Source organism: Crocodylus siamensis, chromosome 9 (genome assembly GCF_052110815.1).
Source record: "Crocodylus siamensis isolate JL-2025a chromosome 9, ASM5211081v1, whole genome shotgun sequence".
NCBI classification, from domain to species: Eukaryota; Metazoa; Chordata; order Crocodylia; family Crocodylidae; genus Crocodylus; species Crocodylus siamensis.
The window spans coordinates 68,211,776-68,235,418 of record NC_143403.1 but is presented as its reverse complement, the minus strand read 5'-3'; the positions used below and the strand labels follow the sequence as shown (position 1 = coordinate 68,235,418).

Below are 23,643 nucleotides of genomic sequence, written 5' to 3'. Positions count from 1 at the left end.
GCTCGTGCCTGTTTGGTGCGTCGGGTGCTCCAAGCAAGGCTGGCACGCTTCAGGGCAATTCCCTCTCCGAAGGTAAGCCCTTGCAGGTGACGGAAGTACAGCCACAGCTCCCTGCAGGATACCGCAGGCCTCATTCTTTGCTCCGTTACTCCAGGGTAACCACGGTGAACACTTACCCCAATGAAGTCCCTGGAGTCCGAGCAGCCGGGCCTCCTCCCGTCCCTCCTCCACTTCCGAGATGCGCTGAGCTCGGAGTCCAAGCTGCTGCGGGCTCATCTGGAAGCTAAGGGTGCAAGGCGTTGTGACCACAGGGCCGAACTCGCCGCCGACCAAGGCGGTCCCGCAACTGCCCCAGTTACAGCGGAGGCTCACGTGCACCGGGATTTGCAGAAGTCCTGAAACCCCCACGTCCGTGGGAGCGGAGAACCCACGTCTAACGCGACTTACGCAACCGCCTGCTTTGCAGGTGCGCACGGGTCTCCCCGAACTCCCTGCAAGCGTCTCACCGCTACTGAGCTTAAACGCATAAGAATCAGAGGAGAGCTCTATTTTGCTGGCAACAAGCTTTTTTTTTTTTTTTCCTTTTTTCTTTTTTTTTTTTTTTTTTATTATTTAAACAGTAAGGCAGTGTTCGGACACTGCTACCCACAACGCTTGCTAGTGGGCACGTTGAGCAAAATAACAGTGAACAAAAACTTCACCTTCAGTAGAAGAAAACCAACCCTTTATAGCAAGCTGCATAAATATTTACAACTCGTCAGTTCTATATACAGTCCGTTCTATCATACATCTCACTTCAAAACAGCTATGCACAATTTGGTTGTACAAAAGATAGATTTTCCCCCCTTGTACTGTTCAAACAATAAATTGTCCATTTATCTTTTTGTTTTGTTTGTACAAATTACAAAGTTGCTAACACTAACTTCAAACTCTTGGTTGTTTTGTCTTTTTTCCTCTTTAAAACGGTTTAACATAACTTCCATTGTTGATTGCACGATCAATAGAAATCATAGCAGGTAGCACAAAGACATGTCACTAAAAACCGACAGAGATTATGCGGACAGTTTAGTATGAAGGATGTCTTTCCTTTAAGCTATCACAGACGGCGCTCAGTGCTCATCTTGTATGGCAGCGGCAGTCGATGGATTTGGGAGTTGAAATTTGGGCAGGCTGTAATGCAGCTGACGTATCAAAATCCCGCTTGTAGGATCAGGACGTGCACGGGTAAGCACCACTGCAGCAGTGGAGGCACGCGTGAAATGGGTGTGCAGGCGGGTATTTCCAAACGCACGTGGATATGGAGAGATATGCACACACAGAACCTGGGAGAGCGTGTACGCGGGCACACATAGGCGCGTGTGCACACACACATACACACACACAATGTACAGTATATTTGGGCACACGGAAGTCCTTGTGTGGAATGTACATGAAGCCTTATTCACAAACACGGGAGAACATGCCATTCCCTTGGACTCACAGACACCGGTGTGGACGAGCGGGTGGACACCATGAGAAATGACTGGAGCAACGCCGCTGTCTCTCATGCGTGCTGTACTCCCACGGCCCAGTGCAACCGTCTCACAGACACTAGCTATCGTTAGCAAAACCCAAGCCTCACCAAGGGCTGCAATGCAGAACACCCTGCAAAGCTATTGGGCGAACTAATGACTTTGCACAGAGCCTTTTTATAAAGGATCAGTCCCTTGTGCCGGGAGGAGCACTGCGGATAAGACCGCGGGAGGCGTAAAGTAGGGAGGGAGGGTCTCGCGCTGAAATCCCAGGGAATGCAATAGCGGCTTGCTTTGGCTTTGTGCAACCGCTGCCTCATCCTATAACATGGAAAATACAGCGTCCCGCCACTACAGGGGATGCGCGAGGAAAGGGACCACAATATGCTCCAGTAACTTACTGCAGCACCTTTCTTTTCCATGTTGCCTGATCCCAGAGGAGACCCTCCACTTGCTCATGCGGGAGAGTCGACAATATTTTGATCTCCATGAATTCGTTACACCAGAAGGCAAGCTGGCCCGAGGGCAGGAGCTTGAATTAAATGCACTTAAGCACTCAGCAGGCACTCGAATCCCTCCCCCATACTGACAGGTTTAAGAGAAAAGACCTAGCTCAGGGCTACCCCCACCTCACTGAGTCCATTTGGTGCCCTCTTGGCCAAATCTCATGCGAATGCGACGGGACGGGACCTAATGTCCGAGGAAGTCGGCAAAAGTGGAAGTTTTACCGCTAACTTTGCTAGGTTAGGATTGCTTACTAAAATAAAGCATCGCATGGCGGTACCATGAGCTGCAGTTACCCGCAGCGTGCGTGTTTCTACCCTCCTGGCTCCGCTAGGCTCCGTGGTGCCGTGTGTTCCTCGCACAACGGGTGCGCAGCATCGTTGTAGGCACGTGCGGCTACTGGAGGTTTTTCAGTTGTTTCTTGTAACACAACAAGCTTTTGGTTTTGGCCTTTAGCGCAGCATCTCCTGGAGGCGAGCGGGTGGGGTGAGGCACCCAGGGCATGAGGGTCCTGGGGAGGGGGGGGGAGGGGGCGGTTTTTGCTGTGAAAAACATCTGCTGCCTTCCAAAATACAACAGGACCAGACACCCGCTTTGGCCAGAACGATCAAACCAGACTGCCGCGGAACAAGGCTGAGGTGGGGAGCACTGGAGACCCTGCCGCCTTCCTCCAGCTGTCCCGTGAAAGGCCGCCTGCAGATGTGGGATGTGCCTGCTGGCTCTCAGGTGTGCCACGGGACTCTGGGGGGGCACTGAGGTTTTGATTTCTCCTCATGCTGCCTGATCTGCTTGGCAGAGCAGTGGCAGCGTGCATCGTGAAACACGACTTTCTTTAAGCGCTGGGCCCTGTTTCGTGGAACCCGAGCAAGTCCCCAGCCCAGCTGCTTGCTGTGGTTAAGAAAAGAGGCACTGTCTAATACTTAGTGGTTTAATACAGACATCCCTTCTGTCTGAACACAGATTTCTCATTTCAGTTTCCTGCAAGGACTGGGGCGGGATTGAACGCTGTTCAGTTCCCAGTGTATGAAGCCCCTTTCCCAACTTTGATGACGGAAGCCCCTTCCCCAGCTGGCACATATTGAACTTCTCTGCGCATCAAATGGCCTGAGGATGCCTCTTTCCCTTGGCGGGGACCTGGAAAGCAGGGTCTACACATTGCTCCTCTTGTGCAGGTAAAATATTTCAGTCTCTAGCTGGCCCCAGCACTAATCAAACAAGGAAATTCTTTTACCTGGAGGAGAACGGGCTACTGGCAAATCCTTCTACCCCTCCGAGCAGTGGGCTAGCTTGCCCTAGGATATTTGGCCTCTGTCCCTTGCAATGAGTGTGTATGCCTAACCACTTGTGGCTTCCCTTCCCCAATATAAATGCAACATGTCCTGGACATCCATCCATCCATCCATCCATAGAAGATGAGCACTGGTTTACAAAACCCAAAAGAACGAGAACAGTTGCACAAATGCTCAAAGATTTTGTTTTTTAAACATCCTCACCCAGGGTCTTTTTTTTTCCTCCTTTTTTGTTGCTGCTTGGCTTTCATTTGAAATAATCCCAGGGCAGTTTGTACGGGATGCAGTGAGCTTGCCCCCCAGCCCCAGCAAATGCATACAGGTTGGTGAAGCTGCAACGCGACTCATCACTTGGCATGCAGTAAATGCTGTGAAAAAGAAAGACCAACGACTAAAGACTTAGCACGTACTTAAGGCTTTGAAAGAAAGGCTTACTCTGCTTCCAAAGGGCTTGGACTTCCGGTGCCATTTCACTTGTCAAATGGCCCGAAGTCAATGATGGCTAGTGCCGAACAGGGAGGAGGCTGCACCTCCCTCCAAAATCTTCATTTCAAGGAGATGCAACTTCTGAACGCTTGCACGGACAAGCAGCTACGGTGGAGGTGGCCAAAGCTCACTGCTGGGACTTGCCAATTGCACCAGAAGGGAGGAGGGTCTCCCTCCATGTATGAGATATTTTCCCTTTCTCTTTATAGCATAACAGGGCTGGACACACAGGATCACAGTTACCCAGCTTGTCAAGCATAACTGCAAAGAGGTGATAAAGGCATTGCTCATTCACATGGAACAAAAGTAAGTTGCCTGTCCCCTCAGTCCCTGCCTTGCTGCCTTTTAACCCTCGGCTTGGCAAACGTTCCCTTTTTCTTCTTGTCGACAGAAGAGCCCCACAAAATCGGGCCCAAACCTTCTACTTTGATGACTATGGGCATGTCTACGTGGCATGTACATCGTCCCTGGCAGCGCTGTCCTCAAGTGTCCTGAGCTGCTCTGCACAGGCTGCCTAGTCAAGTAGCCACCTTTGCAGGGAGCTAATTAAACACTTACAGGGGCGATGTTAATCAGCCGGTCCCCAGGCTAATGAGTCTGCCCACGACTGTGGCTACCCCACTCAGGCTGAAAGAGCTAACTCAACGTGCTTGAGGATGCAGCCGTCAGAGATAGCAAGTTAGCCATGCCTAAAGTTTTTTCGCTTGGACATGGATAAGTGCGCATAAGGCCTTGAAGAGGGTGTGTGGCAAGGGAGCGGGGCCAAAGGGAGGAAGCCACACGTTGGATCTCACCGTTTGCTTTCCATCGAGCAATCTTTCATCGGCATGTCTGCTGCGGGAGGGAGAGAGGAGTGCGGCTTCTGCCAGAAAGGCTGGCTGAGATGTGCAAACCCTGAAGGGCTTACGTGCCCAGCTTCCATGGAAAACCAATGCCAGCTGAGTGCCTCGTCCCTTAGGACCCCATTGAAGCTCCCAGCTTACAGCACACCCCTCATCTGTCACTTCCAGATTGCTGCCTCCTGGAACCGGCTCTCTCCAGGTGGAGAAGACCAGTTCCTCCTCCTGTCTTACCACTAGGTCTGAAGCAGGAGGCCTCCCCTCTCCGCACTGCAAGGCGAGATCCTGGAGGCATTGGAAAGTCTCTGCGTGGACATCCCAGTGGGGAGCTCGAGCTGCACGCGTAACCTGCACACAGTTCTCATGAATCGCTTCTCTCTCCTAGTCAGCACAAGCGGCCAGTGTACAGCTGAAGTCCAGTCCAGCAGGGGCTGACAAAGCCTGAATCCCCCATGCAAAGAGAAAGAAAAGCTACAAGGAAAAGTCCAAGACTAGGGCTGGTCAAAAGAAAGGGGAATATTCCTTGAGAAAAGCCTGCACTTTTGTTTTTTCCTTATAAAAATACATCTAACTCCAAAATACTTCTTCACCGGGCAATAAAGCCAGGTCAAGAAATAGGATAGGTTTTTGCTGAGTATGCCTGTCCCTTTCTCACTGGCAAATTGCAGCGTTTTTTTAACCAGTTCTATCCAAGATGGCTATATGCCATTATGACGGTGTATTTAAAAATAAAGGAGTTAGGAGGAAGGCAGGTGGGTGGATGGATTTGGATTTTACCCAGTAAAATGCACGGTTTCTTTATCACGAATGTCAGCTTCATCGACTCTGCTTCTGAGCCATGGAGCGCCATCACTCGAAGTAGCGCTGGGGAACCAAAACCACTGGAAATGTTTTGTGCGTTTAAAAAAAAGAAAGTGCAACAGAAAAGACGCAAACATGGATGAACATTAAAAAAAACACCTGTACATTGTAGAAAACAAACAAGAAAAATATAACCAAACCCAAACAACAAACACCATCTTATCTTTCTGTTGCTTTGAAATCAGATTCAACCTTGGAACACTGTAGGGGAAAAAAATAACCACTGATAGTTTGACGATATGATCCTCTTTCTTTGACAAACTCTTATCAAATGAGAAAGATTTTGTAACACTGCAGGTGCTTGTTTCAGCAGGCAACGGAAGAGGCAGAAAGTCTGTGTCCTGGTCTTTTTTCCTTTAGCATATAGAACGCAAAGCATTTAATACATTTTTTTTTTGCCTTTTTTTCCCCCCAGAGCAAGAGAGCAGAAGTGAATGAAAAAAGTCTAATATTTTTGTTCTTTAACCATGTAACTGCAGATATGATCCAACATCATGGAATGAAAAATAACGTAGAGCACTCATGTGTATCAGAAAAATACAATAAAAACCATCTTTAAGTTTCTTGTGAGCTCCCTCCTGACTTCAGGCCCACCCTCGACCTCCCCTACTGACGGGATCTCCTGAAAGGCTCTCTTGAGATCTCCATGCTGGAGAGCAAACCTCTGCGACTAGAAAAAGATCCCTCTTGGATTAGGAACAGCATGTGTAATAATGAGGAGTCCCTACAGTTGTGGCAATATCTTTTTAAAACTAAGTTAATACATTCTACTGACTTATGGATGACTTTGATGGATCAATGTTACCATTTTACATTTCCATACAATGGACAAACTCATCAAAGCCTGCACGTAATAACAGAACCTCTTTTACAGCAAGTAATACTGTTTCAAGTCCTTTCGTAAAACATCTCGACATAATTCACTGAAGGTATCAAAAATATACCCTGTAGACCAATACATCATTTACAATTGCCTTTTCTTGCCATTCAGAAAACAATGCACTTAAAGCAACAAGTCCCTTCTGCAGAGAGCGCCTCATGACATGGGAAATCTCTTTCCATTACAATCTGAACCCAAGATTTCGTTCTCCAAAGGAATTTTTAAATGGATCCTCAACTCGCTCTCCCCATCCCCGTCCAGCACCGTGCATTCGTTTACAACTTTCCGGTGCCCGATGTATTGAAAGTGCTGCTGGGCAAGTAAACCTCATGCAGAAGGTGCATGAAGACCATCCAAATCAGCAAGAGAAGCAGGACATTTTTTTAAATTTCATTTCCCTCTGCCCTGCCACGAAAGACTGGGTATTTCAGTGGCACAGCCTGTGTGCTGGGAAACCCTTGGAATGGCTCGGAGGTTGGGGAAGGGGAGTCTGATCCTACTTCAAGTACTTGATAGCAGGCAGCACGAGTGTGCAGGCAGAGTATACACTCCCTGGGTGCACACACACGCATATGGTATATGCATGCGTGCACACGTGCCCAAGCACACGTACCGTGCTCCCAAGAACAATGGGGCTTTCCTTGTTCTCATCAAAGCGAAAGAACGCAACTGGAGCACCGGGTGGTATCCCCTGAGTAAACAACTGAATTCAGTGATCGATTGTATCCTACAGAGCTGCTCTAGGGCAGGGCGCAGCCATCCCCCTCCCTCCCCCGTCACCATCATCCCAATCAGCTGTTTGTGGACTGCGTCTCAAGCTCATGGACCATTTCACGATGACACTGGTACTGGAAAGAGAACGAGGCTGGGGTCCATCTGTCTGTCTTATTAAGGCTTTAGACTGAAGATGATTCAGAAATTTCCAGGCGTGAGAAAAAAATAAAATAAAATTGAGTGACTGGACAAAGCGCTGCTCCCGCTTCTTGGCTTGCAGGGTCAGTGCGGATGGCTCCCAGGACTGATATGGTCAGAGTTCACCCCGGCCAGCTCGCTTACCCACGTGGTTGGTCGGCTGTTATCCCTCTGCGCTCTTTCATTCACTGTCTGAAAGTGTCTCGTACTGTGAGCAGAGCAGGGGCTTGGGCTCTTCCTCCCAGGTGTGGTGCTGGCTGTTGGGGTTCCCTTGTGGAATGGATGTTGGCGGCGTGGCCGTCACCACGCCAGTTGGAAGCCTCATTGTTAGTGGATTGTATGGAAATGGCGTTGAACCTGAATCAAGACAGAGGATGGGAAGCAGCTCAGCGGTGCCCGGAAAGGAATTCACACGCCAGTCCTTCCTCTCTAGGCCCGATCCTACGCAGAGCGCTCCAATATTGCCATCCGATTCACCAGAACCGGGAAGCTCCACAGATGCTGGAGCAGCAGGGGCTGGGAGTCGTGAGCCGGTGACCTTGCGAGGTCCCTTCCAGCCCTACAGTCTGTGAAAGCTGAGTGAGATTCATAGATTCATAGATGCTAGGGTCGGAAGGGACCTCAATAGATCATCGAGTCCGACCCCCTGCATAAGCAGGAAAGAGTGCTGGGCCTACATTACCCCAGCTAGATACACATCCAACCTTCTCTTGAATACCCCCAGGGTAGGGGAGAGCACCACCTCCCTTGGGAGCCCGTTCCAGACCTTGGTATTCTGGCAGAACTGCATGGGGCTTAGGACTAGAGTAGCAGAGAAAGCTGCAATTCAGGAGTGGGGTGCAACACCAGGGCAAAGGGTGCATCAACGGGGCAACCCGGCACTGGGCAAGATGGGACCAGTTGTGCGAGTGAATTTTCCAGGCTTGGTACCCATGGACATGGTTTTGCTTTTATGGCTGCCCTGCTCCCTCCACTCATGCTTCTTGCTCCCGAGCTCTACCAACCAGTAGTGTTCCCAACGTGGCCAACACGTTCAGAGTTACCCCGCCACGCGGCCGCTGCGTCACCTGGCCAACAGTGCAGCCAGAGAGACCCAAGTGGGAATGCAGCATTACCTGTGGATGAAGGCCTGTCCTCCCAGACCCGACTGGTTAGAGGTGTCCTCCTGTTACAGTCCCCCTCAGAATGAACGGAAGAAACGGACGGCGGCCTCTCTCCGGAGGACAGGCCCGGCGCTGGAGACTTGGCCTTGCGGCTGTTCGGTCTGGCAGCCATCTTCGGCTTCCCTCCTCCTCCTACAAAGAGAAGCACCCCACCGGTCAAGTGGCTCCCTGGAGACACGGGACACAAGGTCAAAGCTTCCAGAAGCGACTTGCAATTTGGGACACCCAGCCAGAGATGCCTTCAAAGGGCCTGGTTTCAGAGGCAGGTACCTGGCACTTCCTGAAAGTCTGGCTGCATTAAAGGGTCTCAGGCTGGGCCTATAAAATCACCAGTCGCCTCTGCAGACCTTGACCTGGGCACATCTTAGCAGCTCAGAATGGCATATGCATCAGTAACGGAAAAGGAAGATTAGTGACCGCTAGCCTCCGCGGTGAGCTTTTCCACGGGAAACGAAAGAGCGCAGTCCTATGCGTTTCCTAGCCAGCCTTTTGTTTTTGCGGGTTACGCATGGGCACCTCCATTGAGGACGCTCTGTCAGCCAGCTTTCAACCACTTAACAAGCCTGACAACCTCACAACTCTCATCTGGAAAGAAGAAGTTACTGCAGCTGCAATGGAGAGAAACTAGAAGGGCAGAAGTCATTTCCCCGGTCACAGCCCATGACCCCTCAGATTTCAAGGGGTTAATTCAAATTGGTTTCTTTTTCCCATTTATTCCCCACCCTGCTCCCACGAAGCAAGCTGCAGCAGCTTCTGTCCAGTACACCAACTGGGTGCTTGAATGCGACGTGTGTCATGACTCGGCAGCGCGTTTGCTTGCTGGCTTGGCTGGGACGGTTGTTCTGCAAGGCGCGGAAGAGCTTTGCTTGGACACCTAGCTCCACCTGTCCTCCTCCCCAGACATGCGAGTTTGTATGGGCACCTCCCCTCCTATCCTCAGGGGTCTACATGGCTTGGTGAATTCCCAGTATAGGGTGCTAGTTAAGGATAACTAAGCTTGGAGCCCAGCTCTTCCCCTAGCCTACTAGGGGATCTGTGCTGGTAACTAGTACTGTAATGGCCCAAGCAGATGGCAAGTCACCTGCTGCTGGGGGACGGGGGAAGGAGCAGTCATCCCCTCATCCCCCTTCCCCTCTTGCTGGTCCAACCCCCGCTCCATGTTTCTGAAAAGCCCCGGGAGGACCAGGGGGATGCCTGGCACATGGTGCTGTAACACTCGCCCAACTCTGAAGCCAGGCAGGAGGTCTGATTCATGGCATGTAGTGGGATGAGCCACGCTACCTGGGGCAGCTTAGCTGACAGCTGCCCCTCCTGTAAGCCAGCACAAAAGGGCTGAGTAACAGGCAGCCTCAGGCCCGGGCAACACCTGAAAGAAGAGGCTGGGAGGACAGGCAAGCTGGACAGCCGGAGGAAACCATGGGAGTTACAGCAGCAGTGACAGATCGACGTGGATGAGAGCCGGTGCCTCTCCCCGGGGAAGTGGCTAATTCCCAGTGGGGAGAGCCACGGGGGCGATACATGGCAGCCTGCTTTCCATGACAGCCCGCTGCATCGCCACGGAGGGCACTGACTCTGTCCTGACGAGAACGCGCTGCTCTGCCTCCCGCCCTCGGGACGCCAGGGCTGGGGGCAAACGGGATGCTTTCCTGCCTCCGTGCATCCCAATCCCCAGATCCCTTCTCTGATCCCTGCCCTGGGGTGTGTGTGTCTGCGTGTGTACTTCTACCACCAGAAGCAGCCTCATCTAACTCCACAGATCTCACAAGGAAACGCGCTATTAGGCTCCAGTTCAGCCAAGCACTGAGGACCTTGCCCAAGCCGCAGTGATAACAGCCCAAGCTTCAAACCGAAGCCAGGAGCCCTGCAAACAAGCTGTCTGGTTTTGCTGAACTGAGGCCTTTGCTTGGACTTGGTGCTTTAGAAGGAAAACCTTTCGGCTCAGAGTGTTTTGGGATCTTTCTTCTTCTATATACCTTCTTGCACATCATAAGGGGAAGGAGATTAAAAAAGGGGAAAGATCAAATACACCAAGAGCGCAGTCAGTGTTTTAGAGAAAGCAGCAGCGCCTTCCAGACTATGACATGGAAACAACGAGGATTCCAGGATTAATTGGCCAATTCACAAAGCTCAAAGCACGAGGGGGGGGGGGGAGGGGATAATAATAAATCAAAACCCACAAAGGATTAAAAAATAAGAGAGAGAGAAAGAGAGGGAGAGAGAGGAATTAATGACACTGAGACAGCAAAGGAGGAAAGGGCTGCAGACCTGGCACAGAGCGCATGTCCTCATTCCGTCCGTCAGCAGCGGTTATGGGCATAGCAGCAGGTGCGCTTGCACTGGCATTCAGAGAGTTAAAAGCATTGGCATTGGCACTGAGAGGCGAGCGCTCTTCCCACTGTTCGTCATATTTACCCATTAGGGCCTTCCTAATTATTGCCTCCAACCCCATGTTGGTACTGGAATTTTCTTGAACCGACTGGCTTCTACAACTGATTAGCCCTGGGAGATACGGAAGGGGGGAGAGGAGAGATGGGGGGTGGGAGATGGGTCCAAGGGAACCAAATGAGAAGAAAGATTGGGGGAGGGAGAGGGAAGGGGGAAGAAAGGAGACAAAGGAAGAAACAAACAGTCAGCACATTCTTGCAAAGCAACAAACGTCGTCATCTTGTTCTTTAAGCTCTGCAGGGCACACCAGCCCTCCGCCCCGCCCCGCCCCAGGGCTCGGCGGGGGCTGGTGTGCGGGCATGTGTGGGGGGAGGAATCCAAGCTGCCCCTGATTTTGGTTTCCAGGGTCCTGCACATGAATGAGGGTTCCCAAACTAAAGGGGACTTCCAGCTGGGCCTGTGACTTAAAAGACTCCTCATTCAGTACAAAAGGGTTGTGGCGGGGTGGGGGAGAAATTTAACATTAAAAAATAGCTATGCAGAGGGCCTGGCAGATGCCCTGGGGACTGAGGAAGAGCTGGGTTGGTTCAGCTGGAGGCACAAGCGTCTCAGGGGACAGGGAATGACAGCCGAATTCACTGGTGCACCCTGCTGTTGTGGGCACACGCACGCAGGAGAGGGGCCTGCTGGAGAGCTCTGCTAGTCCTCTTCTGGGGGTGGTCCATCCTGAGTGTGGGGGAGAGGGGGAAGAGGCAGCCAGGAGGAGAACATCCTTCAGTCTCTCCTTGTGCTGAGGAATTGCTTCCCGGTCCCCACCCCCAGTCCCAGTCTGGAGTCTGCTGCCCGCGGGGCGGAGGCCCCCACATCTAGGGTTCAGAGGTCTTTAGAAAACAGGCTGCAGAGACGGAGTGGCATGTCGGAGTGATTGTGAGTCGTCAGAAGCCATGCAGTTATGGTGCAGCGCCGCACAGGGACCAAGGGTCAGCCACACGGCCATCATTCCCAACGCGCCGGTTACAGGAAACGAGCAAGGGCAAAAACACAGACATGAAGGCACAAACTCCTCCCGTGCCCCCCTAGTCCCCAGCCCCAGGCCTGGGGCCACGTCCACCCCCATCTCAGATCAGCTCCCTCAGCACCAAGTGGATGGACGGCTGTCTGAGCCAGGACCTGCTTCTGGTATACGTTACCTCCCTCCTTGGAAAGGAAGCACGCTACCGCAAGCCAACTTTAACCATTTCTAGAGGTCTCCCCTCCGCCTCCCGTACAACCTCTTGTCTAACCCCGTAGCTCCCTGCGACACAGCGGTCTTTAGGATGCACAAAATGCAGGTCTAGGTCACAGCCAATGGGACCCCCTGGTCTGGCTATCAGCAGAAGTCAGCAAAAAGGCTGCAAAGGGCTCAAAGTGCAACTCTTTTGTCACCACCTCCCTCCACCAACACATAACTCTTAAAGGAAAGCTTTTCTAAGGTGGTACCAGGAGCCTCTTCCATGCAGATGCCACAGAAACTTGCTGCTTACACGAGCCCTTGGATCAAGGGTTTAAAAACAAGTGGAAGGGGCTGGGAAGAGATGGCAGGCAGGAGCCCAGCTTTCCAGCAACGCAATGCAAGGCGGCTCCACAGGTAACATGTCAAACCTCCACCATGCAGTGGAGCTGGGTGACACTGCAACCAGCAAAACAGTAGGTTCCTTCTGTTGCTGAACAGCCCCTGCTTCTAGGCTCAATCCTGTTCTATATGCATTCCCAGAGAAACGCCACTGTCGCCAGCACTCCTACACCGGGGCGTCAGCTGAGAAAACTACGTTCCTCTATGCTTTGGTTTGAGACAGAGAGAAAATTAATACCTCTGGATAACTAAGGAAGTGTGGAGTAATACAAATGTGCGTGTCTAAAGTGCATTACCCATATGAACACTCTGCTACCTGGGGAAGTAGGCATCATGGTATTTGTAGAGACACATATCTGAGCTGGAAAGAGGCAAGCCTTTATGGAAAGAGGTCCAACAGGGCTGCAACTGAAGCCTGGACAATCCCTGGAGAGACGATCCTTTTGGGAAGCCCAGTCCCACTGGCTCCTCTCCGCTGTAATCAAGAGGGTTTTTAGATTCCACAAGAGCAAGCTGCACTGTCAGCAGGATGAGAAGGGGTAATGCTATCCGGGGATGAAAGACTCCCCTGTTGCTACAGAATACAGCGATGCCACCTGCACTGACTCCCATCTCCCCTGTGCACTGCACAGGACAGGATATTGCACACCTCAGGAAGAGGATGCTACCCCTCCTTCCTGTCCTGCCATCTCCCCCTCTCAGCGTGACATCCTGCCTTATTATCTTTCCAGCCTCTCGATGTTGCGTGCACCATTGGAACCTCTTCCCAGTTGGTGGCCCAAGGTCTCAGACCAACCTGAGAGACCATGGGCCAAGGTCATCTCTGCTGGAAGGTTTTACCTCTCCCCATAATTCTGGGAAATTCAAGGCTTTAAAAAGAACTGGTCTTTGACGTGGCCAGCTCTGCAGTGCCATTCCCAAAGCAGGAAACGACAATGTGTACGTATTCCTCTGTCACGCCAAGCCTCTACCGGGTCCCAGTGCCAAAAGATTCCTGAATCAGCTGAATCTCCTCTTCATCTCCCGTGAATTCTGCGTATGGGAGAGCATGAGGTAGGACAAGGATATGCCGTGACAGTTACCTGTTCCGGTAATCGCTGGCATGTTGAAAATCTCTGTCCCGGGCTGCCCAACATCTGGAGGAAGACAAAGAAGTCCTTCAGTATGAAAAGCAGCATGCAGCAGTGAACTTCAGGGGGAGCTTTTCATTTCATTCAGAGGGACTTCCCTTCCTGAACCCAAAAGGATGTCAGTATGTGTGACATGAGGCTGGAGGTCCACATTTAATTACACAGAATAACAAAACCTCAGGCTAGGCTTGAGTGAAGGGTGGGTAAGATGAGGAATGATGCTTTAGGACTAACAATTCATCCTCCTCCCTGTTTTCACAGCACTGCTTTCTTGGGAAACACAGCTCTGAAATCAGGGGCCTCCAAGACGTGACCGGTCCACTTGAAAGCAGATGTTCTCCCACTGTGGTCCAAAACCCTTTAAGGGCCTTTCCAGATGGCAAGTAGTAGAGACTTGGGAAATTTGATACCTTGAGAGAATGTGTCTTACCAAGTGGGCCAGGGACTCAGAGCATCAACCACAGGCTGAGTATAAACCCTTTGACAATGCTGCAGACCTCCAGACAGCCCTGCTGATGCCCCCAGCTCCTTCCCCCACTCCAGCATCGTCCCTCTGGGGAGTGAAGCTGGGGTAACAAAGCCTCTGCCCTGCCTGTGGAGTCACCAAGGTCTCGAGTTCTCATTTCCCTTGAACAGCCTTTTTTTTCACAGACACAGCGGTGGGGGCGGGGAGGGGACTCTGAGTCAATATTTTCCCTCTTAGCCGAGCTGTTTGGCTTGGGTATCACTTTCCTTGGAATAACAGCCTGTCTCATCAAACAGAAGGCGTTTCCTATTTCTGTCTATTTTCCCCTGATAAGGAAAGGAGCGGAAGGTCATGGAGTGCAGTTACACATCCCTGCAGGGCCATAACAATATAGTTGGATCATGGCAATGTCTTACATGGGGTGAGACGGCTCAGCCCCTCTTATCCATTGCAGCTGCTGTAAGATGGATTCAAATTGAATTAGTATCCACTGTACAATGCTGGGGCTAAATTAAATTATGATCCTATCTACTCTATTAGTGCTTAATGAAGGCAGGGGATGAATTTCTAATACCAGTCAGCCCGGCTGTTTTTTCAGGGCTGTACCAATATTGATGCAGGGATTAAAGTCGCCTTCTGACAGAGGCATCTTCAGGAAGCAGAACCCTTCCCGGTTGGACGCTCATTAAAATGTCAATTGCTCTTAAGCCTCCTCTGTTCTCTACTTGTTATTCTGCACGGGTGAACGGGGCAGGATTGACAGCTGGGGAAGATGGAGGCCCAACTGGCTTGGGAAAGGGTCTCATGGCTCTAGCTCTCTTGATGAAATCTCCATGGGCTCTGGGGGCTGAAGTTCATCTGACCTGAATATCAGCCCTAATAAAGGGTGTGACCCCTAGGTGAGGGTCCTGAAACATTTGCTTTGTGAGCTCTTCTGCACATGGTCTCCCTGCTACACTCTTTCTCCTTCGTGGCTGTGAGCAGTGGAAAGACCCTGGACAAATGCATCTCCTGTCCCCTTGCCCCAAATGCGCATGGCCACTGCACAGGCCCTTCACTGGGGTGCATGGGGCAATGCTAACACACAGCAGAGGTGGAGAAAGGGCTCATACGTTTGGATTTTGAAACCGAACAAAACCCAATAGGCTGAGAGGGTTGGATGGAAAATTCGCAACCCTGGACCTGCAGGGGAAATTGCCTTCAGATGACCAGAATCTGCACAACAGGCTCCTAAAGCCACAACCGGGATTCACGCTACAAGCAGGCCTGCCCTGAAATCTTTCCTTTTTTGTTTCCTCAGGGCCTTTCCATCCTGCTCCCACCCCCGCCACAACCAAGTCATAGTCTGGACGCCTTACTGTACTCCGTCTCACTCTTGTTGGTCGTGCTGAGCTTCTTGATGATCTCCTGCTTTTTGGACTTCACCATGGCGGAGTTGCTCTCGGTCAGTTTGCTGAAGAAGGCAGGGGGCTGGGTGTTGTTTCCTGGGGATTTGGAGCCCATTCTGCAAAGCAGGCGGCCATCAGAAACAGGTGCAGGGTGTGGGACTCGCATCTTCCTGTCTACAGAACCCCGGCCTGTCACCGGCACGGCACCCACAACCGCCCCACGCCGCCCCGGGATCCCCGGCTTACACCAGCGAGTCTGGCTGCTCTTACCAGCCCTGCGCTTCAGGTACAATGCGTGAGACCAATGAAGTGCTCCTAAATACTGATTAAGGGCTGATTCCTCCCTCTTAAATCTGACCACAGACTGGCTGGGACACAAAACTCCTGGCTGGAAGAGAAGTTCTTCTGACTTTATTATTTCTACCCTAGAATTAAAGAACCCAACTATCTTCTCTTCTGTCCTGAAATCCTCTAATATGGAAGCCGGTCCTATTTGCTCAGCCCAGTTTTTAAGCAGACAGATGACATGGGAAGGCCTCACAGGAGGGACTCAAGGCAGGTTGGTGTTTGCCAGGGCAGGGGGCATCTGAACTAACATGAGGGACTGACTAGTGTCTACTGGAACAAAATGGAGAAAGTTGGGACTCCTGGCTTCCACCCCTCAATCATGCCTCCACATAATCTAGCAGGAGTAACAAACCCTGACAACAGTTTGGTACTGTTGTTATGGTACAACAGGCTCAGGCTCAGGCCCTGGCAGGCTTTCCCAGGGACAGTGCAAAGTTTTGGGAAAGGAAGAAGTCACTGCACTGCTTTTGCAGCTTCAGGGTAGACAGCGAAGTCCCCCACTGCCTTCCCCCGCTGTTGCCAGTTACCTTTGCTCCATTGGCTCTCCTTCCCGGTACAAGAGCGGGTATGCAGCACTCTTCATGTGCTCTGGCTCTCCCATGCCGTCTGGTGGCGACACAGGCTCGATGCCGTTGTCTGGTGCCCCCACTGCAGATGCTTTGCTCTGCTCGGGAGACCTGAGGATGGGGCAAGGAGATGCTGCCAGCCCGAGGCAATGCTCTGAAATCCCCGCTTGGCCGGGCAGGGCGAAGGGGCCACGAGGGACTAAGAGGCTCCGATAACATGGAAAGCTTCCTTGTGGGGCAACGTGAAAGGATGCCATTCCCAAAGGAGTGGGTAGCTCGGCCTGCTTCCGACTGTGTCCCTCGCGTCAGGAGGTTGGAGCCCAGAGGGACCCCCAGGGCTCCTGGTGGCTGTGGTGCCACCCTGCCCCGAGCCCAGAAGTATGTCTCTGGCACAGAAGGAACTAGGTGAGGCCGAGACAGGTCCCATGGGGGAAAGAGCCAAGCTCAGGAAAGCACTGGGGCTGAGCCTTGAGGCCAGCATTTTTCTCAGAGGGCTTTGTCCAGGCTGGGAAATGGTGCTTTTTATGAACTGGCTAAAAATCTTAGCACAGATAGTGCCCAGGTGCAGTTTCCTTGCACATCAGTGAGAAGCCCGGGGGAGCCTACGATTCCCATTGACCTGTGAAGGCAGCTTGCCCAGGCCACACCAGGACTGCTGTCCGTGCTGGCTCCCAGGGTAACACCTGCACCATGTTCCCCTGGGCACAGCCTATGTGAGCAGGCATGAGCCACAACTCACAGCGAGGGCCTCGAAACTGCCCCCCTTGCCCTGCAACCTCACCTTTTGCCCCCTTCATTCTGCAGGGCGATTTTGGAGCCTGGCGTGTGCTCTTGGGGCAGTGGGAGATAGGCCTCACTGGGGGTGCGACGCAGGTCCAGCACGGGGCACGTGGCTCCAGGGAAGGAGTAGACAGGGGGCTGGATGTGGGGGCTGATCTGCTGAGGGTGATGGCGCGTGTAGTCTTGGGTGATAACCTCCTAGAGGAAAAAAGCCCTCGAGTCAGCTACTCAGTTTCTGGTCCCTCACAATCGCCTGTCTGTGTGGGAGAAATGGGGTTGGGTGGACGGGGTCCTTCTGGGATTGCCCGAGCCTTGTTTCTCCTCTCTCGGTGTGCGAAGTGACAGGGTGGGCAGGGACCTCCATGGACTGCTGCAGAGCAAGGCATGGCACCAGCCCTCCCTACCCTCAGGTCCGAGGCACCAAGACTTCCGACTCTCCCCTCTGGCCCTTCCATAGCTGGAACGTCCAAGATGCTTTAGGTCAGCTGTGAGGACAAACCGCCCCCCTCCCACGCTGCCCCAGGAGGGGAGAAGGAGAAAGAGGCTAATTACATTGATGTGCTGAGCCAGGGTGACAACCCGCTGGTGCCCCTTGAGGTTCTGGGTCGAGGGTGGCGGCTGCCCCTGGGATGGCTGGCCTTCAGGCAGCTGGCGCAGGTGCTGCATGTGAGCTCCTTCCGTCATCGAGGGCTTCAGAGCAGCTGGGAAGAGAAGAAGCAGCCGTGACAACATGGGGCCATGCACTCCCACTGCCCCAGCATGGCTTTCCATTGCCTCCCTGTAATCACTTGACGTGAGACCATCGATTCCTTATGAAAGGGTTAACCCGCAGCAACAGTGCAGCCTGCAGGGACACGACAGAGCCCGGGTGTAGGAGCCGGGAGTCACGAGCCCTGGCACGCAGCCCCCAGCTGCGCCTGTGACTTGCTGAGTGACCCTGACCAGGCCACTCATGCTCCCTGATGCCTTGGTTTTCTCTTCTGCACGATGGGCTTTCTGCTTTTCACTCACTGTGCATGGACCACTGAGAAGCTGGTAGGCAATGGGTGGGGTTTGGAAAAGACTCTGAAAAGCAAAAGCCACTTGTTGGCACCTAAGTGAGACCTCCCCTTTGCAGAGCTACTGCTCAGAGTTGGAGGCTGCTCAGCATTTCTGGTATGGCTACAGGGAGGACGGTGGGCGAGCTCAGGTCCAGCTGGGGTTATTTTCCAGCCACAGTCCAAGCTCCAGCAAAATATGCACAAGCAGGTGCAAGCAGACTAACGAGACAGAGGAGGCCTGATGCTTCTCCTCCTGCTCATTTCTTCCCACTCCTCCCTCAGCCTGTCTGCACTCCCTGGCCAGGAAGGGAAACAGAGCCCTTTCTGCAGCCCTGGTCAGCGGGCCGTGCTGATACCCCACCCTGCCTGCTACTGGCTTTTTCTTGCATTTCCTCCCCATTAACACACAGCAGCCACCTGGACAGGCACTGGCCTGGCTCCCTTCTCTGTCTGCGAGCATCACCTAGAGGCCTTATGAGGACTTGCTGTGCTGGATGCTGCACAAATCCATGGTGACACCTTCCCTAGGACAGCAGTGAGTCCTTGCAAGGTGTGTGCACTTGGAGGGGCACCTCACAGACCTTATTCACGCAAGCTTCTGCTTGCTGGGACTGTCCGCTGCTGCCAGCTTCCATCAGCCTGTACTGGTGCGGGGAATACAGGTAGTCCGCAGCTTAGGGCTGCACTACACGGGCCCTCCTAATCCAGGAAAAGGACCCACCCTCACTCTTGAGGCTAGCAGCCTTCAACTAGGCTACGGGCTGGGGCACGGCAAGCTCCAGGTCCTATCAGATTCCCCCTGCAGTAACAGCAGCCATGGCCCTCACCTTGCTGCTTCTGCCTCATGTCGTGCTCTCCGTGCCCTTTCTCCACGTCCTGCGGCAGCTTTGCCCCTTTCTCGTGGGAGATGCTGGGCGAGCTCACGGGGCTCACTGCTTCAATGCCATCGGGGCTGTAGCCTCCGTGGAAGCCTGGGGGAAGGGAACAAGGGCCTTTATTCTGCAAGCTGCCTATATTCCAGCTCACACTACCTGCAGTGGCTGCCGCAAAAACAGGATCTTCCTATCCGGCAAAAAGGGGAAGGAAATCATTAAGCAACCTCTCAGGACAAGCACTGGCCCAGCAGTCGCTTCTACAGACCTCCTTGGTATTGGAGGGGACAGAGCATTTTGTGAGCATGCACGAAGGTGCACTGCTTTCTACTTACTAGCATCACTGGGAAACTCGGGGTTCAACCCCTGGGGACAGGAGAGACAGAGGGGAATGTGCACGGAGCCAAATTCGCTGCTCTTCACCAATGTGGGTTTCACAAATACTGAAAGAATAATATAACATTTTCCTGTAGAGCTGGAAACCCACCAAACAGTTCATCACTGCAGCGTGGGAACCAGGAAGCAAAGCTGATCAGCGTGGATTTGTATCTTACCCATGAGCGAGGTTCAATAAAATCAACCAAAGCTGTGCACAGTATGGGAAATGTGCTGCTTTTCCAGAGAGCCAAAGTGCTGTTTCCACAGGTAGGTCTCCAAAGTGCTTCACAAAGGAAAGCCAGCACTGCCCGCCCTGGCAACAGTGCGTGCTCAAAAAGCGAGAGCCAGGCCCAAAGGCTCCTAAGTCTGGTTTAAAATTCCTAAACTGAAGTATGCGTTTGCTTTCCTCTTGTTTCTGATTCATCAGAAAGGGGTAATTCTGTGCCTCCTACAGCTGGAAAACCTTGAAGACGACGCTTGTATTTATCCTTGCCTGGACGTGGGGAAGAGGGAAACATGGAAGGACCAGGAATGGTTCAAAAGGCTTGGCTGGGAAGGGACTGAGAGAAAAGACTTTACAAGGGAGCATAGAGCCTCCTCCTAATTCTGGCTCTTCAGTTAGAAGAACACAGTCCTTCTGCTTCTTAGCCTAGGTGAGCAAATGTAGATGCAGAATGCAGCCAGTCTAAGGGAACCTGTTTTAAAGCAGCACTGCATGGCAGCGCGCTTAGGTCAGGGTCCCTCCATCCTTCTGGTGGTGGAGCATTCTTGGCCGTGATGTGGGCTGTAAGGGCCCAATGGCAATGACTGGGATCACTGGATCAGGCAAGGATACGGAAGGGGACATTCAGAGATCAGAAAAGGTCTCCCCAACCCATGGCCTGCTCTGCATTTAGGTTACATGCATGGGAGTTTGCCACAGGTGCCCAATGGCAACACATACGAGGTGCACAGAGACAATGCTGACTGGCACACACACAGGGGCGCTGGTTGCGAGCACAACACTGGAGTGGGACACTCTTGGGGCAAAATGACAAGTGTGGGCATGGGAACAGGCACACACCTGGGTACAGCTCCCCCTGGACAAACGCTACTGCACATCACATCCTATGCTGTTGTGCTGGGCTGCTGCTGCGGTTCACCTCCGCTATGACTGCATCGCATTTGTAAGCTAAGCCACCTCTGCCCCCAACACTGCCCATCTTTTTCTCCTGGAGGGGCCATCACCATGGTATCTACATGCTGATACATTACATTAGTTTTGCATTGAGAAATTTCTTTGCAAAGCACTTTGGGATTCATTAAATTCAAAGGTACCGTCCAAGTCTAAGACGTCTTTGTGCAGCCGACAACTGTCCTGTAAGGACTGCACTTCCCTGCCCCCATGCTGTTTGACTCATGACTCAATTTTTTAGCACAGACTGGGGGTACAAACATATTTCTTCACTGCTTTAAAGGGGAGAGAGGAGGCTGCCCCTGAGATGCTCTCACCAGCAGTTACAACCCAACATTACCTCTGTGTGATCTTGTAATAATGTAAGTGCAGCTAAAACTGCTGGATCCTGACAAACTGGACTGGCATTGGAGCTGTTTTGCTATATTCATATCACTACAGAACTATGCAGATGTAACAGCTGCTTCACAACAGCTTTGATCAATACAATTGTTACATCTGTCTATACTCCATACCAGCAATTCTAAGGTTTGTGAAATCATGGCCACCCTCAACCCCTTTAATAAATGAACTGAAGAGGGTCAGCAAAGAATCGGCAATGGGAAAATTAAAAGAGAGAAGGGGAACGGGTAAAAAGACCCTTAAAAAAGAATGAGTACAATTAAAAAAAGACTGAAACAACATAAATGATTTTAAAAGGTAAATAAATGCATGAGGAAGTGGAAGAAGCCAATCACCAAAACGTGCAATTAAAAAAAAACCAAAAGCTATATATATATGTATATATATATTGTTTTTAGGCCACGAACTCGGACTCTCACCACCCCCTCCAATTTCTTACCATCACTAGTGGAGTCGTTATTTAGCGAGCCTCTTTCTCGCTTCCCCTTATCGCAAGAAATTTGACGCATGATAATCACATCTATGAAGTTGGCCGCTGTCATGGTGGTCTTACCGAGTGCTCGGAGCTCCTGTTCCTGCATTGAAAAGGGTTTACTTTGACTCTTTTCTCTATTGTGCTGCTCATTGACCGAAGCTGCATGCTGCTGTTCCAGGGGTGGATGGTGCTGCTGGTTTTTCCCCTGTCCTCTGCTATACGGCTGAGAAGAACCTGGCCCCGAGACTGGTAAGGGCCTAGACTCCGCGGCTTTAATAGGTGAAGATGACTGTTCTAGGTGTGTCCCACTGGGCAGCTTTGAGGTGTATAAGTTGTTGTCAGTCTGAGGGCGTTCTACCTTGGCTTCTCGGGCCCTTGACGATTCTTTCTGCAAGGTGGAAGGGTCCATCATGGCTGTGTAGCCGTCCATGGGTGAGCGCAAGGCAGATGCTGGGGGGAAGCCTGCAGAGCGTATTGGTGAGGTGGTAGTGGTGGAGGAGGACCTGGAAGGCAGATTAAGACCATTTAAAAAAGATAATCAATGGATAACTGAACCACGGGGCAAAGAGAAGCAGCAGCCCGCAACGCACTCAGTCTAATCCAGCCCTCAACCCCCAGATGGATCCTGCTATCAGAAGCAGATGCAGGCAAGGTTGTGAGTGAGTGGAGCCTAGCTCAGTTCTCTGCTGCGAGTGATTCCTGGTCTGTACTGGCATTGTGAAAGAGGGGCAAATCAGGCCCTCCATCGACCTAACCAGTGCAGCTCATTCCCCACTTGCACTTGCGACCTGAGGCTGTGCTGCCCATAAGGAAAGCACAGGCACAATGGGGCATAATACCAGAGCGCATCAGGAGTCAGAGGGTTGCCTTTGGCTTCCCGCTAAGGACCAACTTGGAGTAGAAATCCATCGATGGCATCAACTACACATCAGATGAAGTTAGCTCATGCTCACAAGAGCATATACTCCTCTGATTCAGCTAGTCCATAAGGTACATCTCTCCCTTGCTAAATGCACATTTCTGCCATGATTGCCTCCAGGATAATCACTGCGCAAGACTATCAGCTGGAAAGAAGAAACAAAAACCCTTACATAGCAAACTGCTCGTTCAGCCGCTGGCTGAAGAAGAACAGAGCTGGGCTCTGGTTATACCCATTTGTTTAATTCTTGGCAGCATCTTCTGGCAAAAGACATTTGGAGAGGAAAAGAACCTGGTTTCAGAGTTGGACCCAACATACTGCTAGGGCCTACTCCTGTCCTCACTGAAATCAAGGGAAAAAAAACCCTCCTCTGACTCTAGCACAGCAGGATTAAGAGGTTTAATAGCCCCGAACCCGGAAGAGAGGAGCAAGCAGTCAACTACGTACCGCAGAACCGAGGGGGTGGGGTTGTCCGAGGACAGGATCTTCATGCCTGTGTTGTGGAGCACGCTGGGGCGCTGCTGGACAGTGTCGTGGGTGCGGGGTGAGACGGGCGAGTGCTGGTGGCTGTGAGAGTGTGCAGACGAACGGCTGCTGCTCTGCTCAGTACCTGTGGGAACGCAGCGGAGAATCTGATCAGGAAGCAGATGTGGAAAGCCCAGGGGCCGGGGGAAGACAGGGCAGAGCAGAGACCTGAGCCAGGTGCGCTCGGAGAAATCTTCCGCTCAGGTCCTAGTGGGTGAGGTCTGTGCCGGGGGCTCTTCCATGCCTACCTGGCCTCCAGATGGGGGCGTGCTCCACGGTGGTGGCCGTGAGCATGGATTTCTCCCGCTCCCTCTCGCGTTCCCGCTCCCGCTCTCGATCCCGCTCCCGCTCCGAAGCCGACGCTCCCGTCTGCTTGCTCAGGTGGGTGGGGCCTCCTGAAAGTCAAAGAAACCCAAGTCGTGTCCTCGGCACAGCCCTCTTCCAGTGCCCCGGAACGGGAAAATCCAAGAACCAATAAAAACCAACAAACGATTTGGTTCGGAAAATGTTGGGCTCAATAAAGTAAACTGTTCATTTCTGTGTTCTAGCATGTTTCACTGAAAATAGTTTCATAGTTTCTAGGGTCGGAAGGGACCTGAGTAGATCATCGAGTCCGACCCCCTGCCATGGCAGGAAGGAGTACTGGGGTCAAACGACCCCAGCAAGGTGTTCATCTAACCTCCTCTTAAAAACCCCCAGGGTAGGGGCCTGCACCACTTCTCTTGGAAGCTGGTTCCA

The 23,643-nt window shown here is 52.1% G+C and overlaps 1 protein-coding gene across 28 annotated transcripts in view; it reads right to left on the bottom strand.

The window, feature by feature from the left end:
• Positions 1 to 702: 702 nt before the first annotated feature.
• The window catches only part of NCOR2 (nuclear receptor corepressor 2), a 335,757-nt gene continuing 312,816 nt past the window's right edge, over positions 703 to 23,643 (bottom strand). For 12 of the 28 annotated variants that reach the window (XM_090062093.1, XM_090062092.1, XM_090062097.1 and 9 more), the window contains 13 exons: positions 23,154 to 23,300; positions 22,828 to 22,990; positions 21,426 to 21,964; positions 18,988 to 19,131; positions 17,673 to 17,821; positions 17,122 to 17,318; positions 16,302 to 16,451; positions 15,397 to 15,542; positions 13,525 to 13,578; positions 12,759 to 12,917; positions 10,711 to 10,944; positions 8,398 to 8,577; positions 703 to 7,639 (listed from right to left, as the gene is read on the bottom strand). In XM_090062093.1, coding sequence (XP_089918219.1) covers positions 7,464 to 7,639; positions 8,398 to 8,577; positions 10,711 to 10,944; positions 12,759 to 12,917; positions 13,525 to 13,578; positions 15,397 to 15,542; positions 16,302 to 16,451; positions 17,122 to 17,318; positions 17,673 to 17,821; positions 18,988 to 19,131; positions 21,426 to 21,964; positions 22,828 to 22,990; positions 23,154 to 23,300 — 2,438 coding nt within the window. In that variant the 3' untranslated portion in view covers positions 703 to 7,463. The remainder of the gene's footprint in view (positions 7,640 to 8,397; positions 8,578 to 10,710; positions 10,945 to 12,758; positions 12,918 to 13,524; positions 13,579 to 15,396; positions 15,543 to 16,301; positions 16,452 to 17,121; positions 17,319 to 17,672; positions 17,822 to 18,987; positions 19,132 to 21,425; positions 21,965 to 22,827; positions 22,991 to 23,153; positions 23,301 to 23,643) is intronic. The other 16 variants (XM_090062112.1, XM_090062113.1, XM_090062115.1 and 13 more) reach the window with 13 other exon arrangements.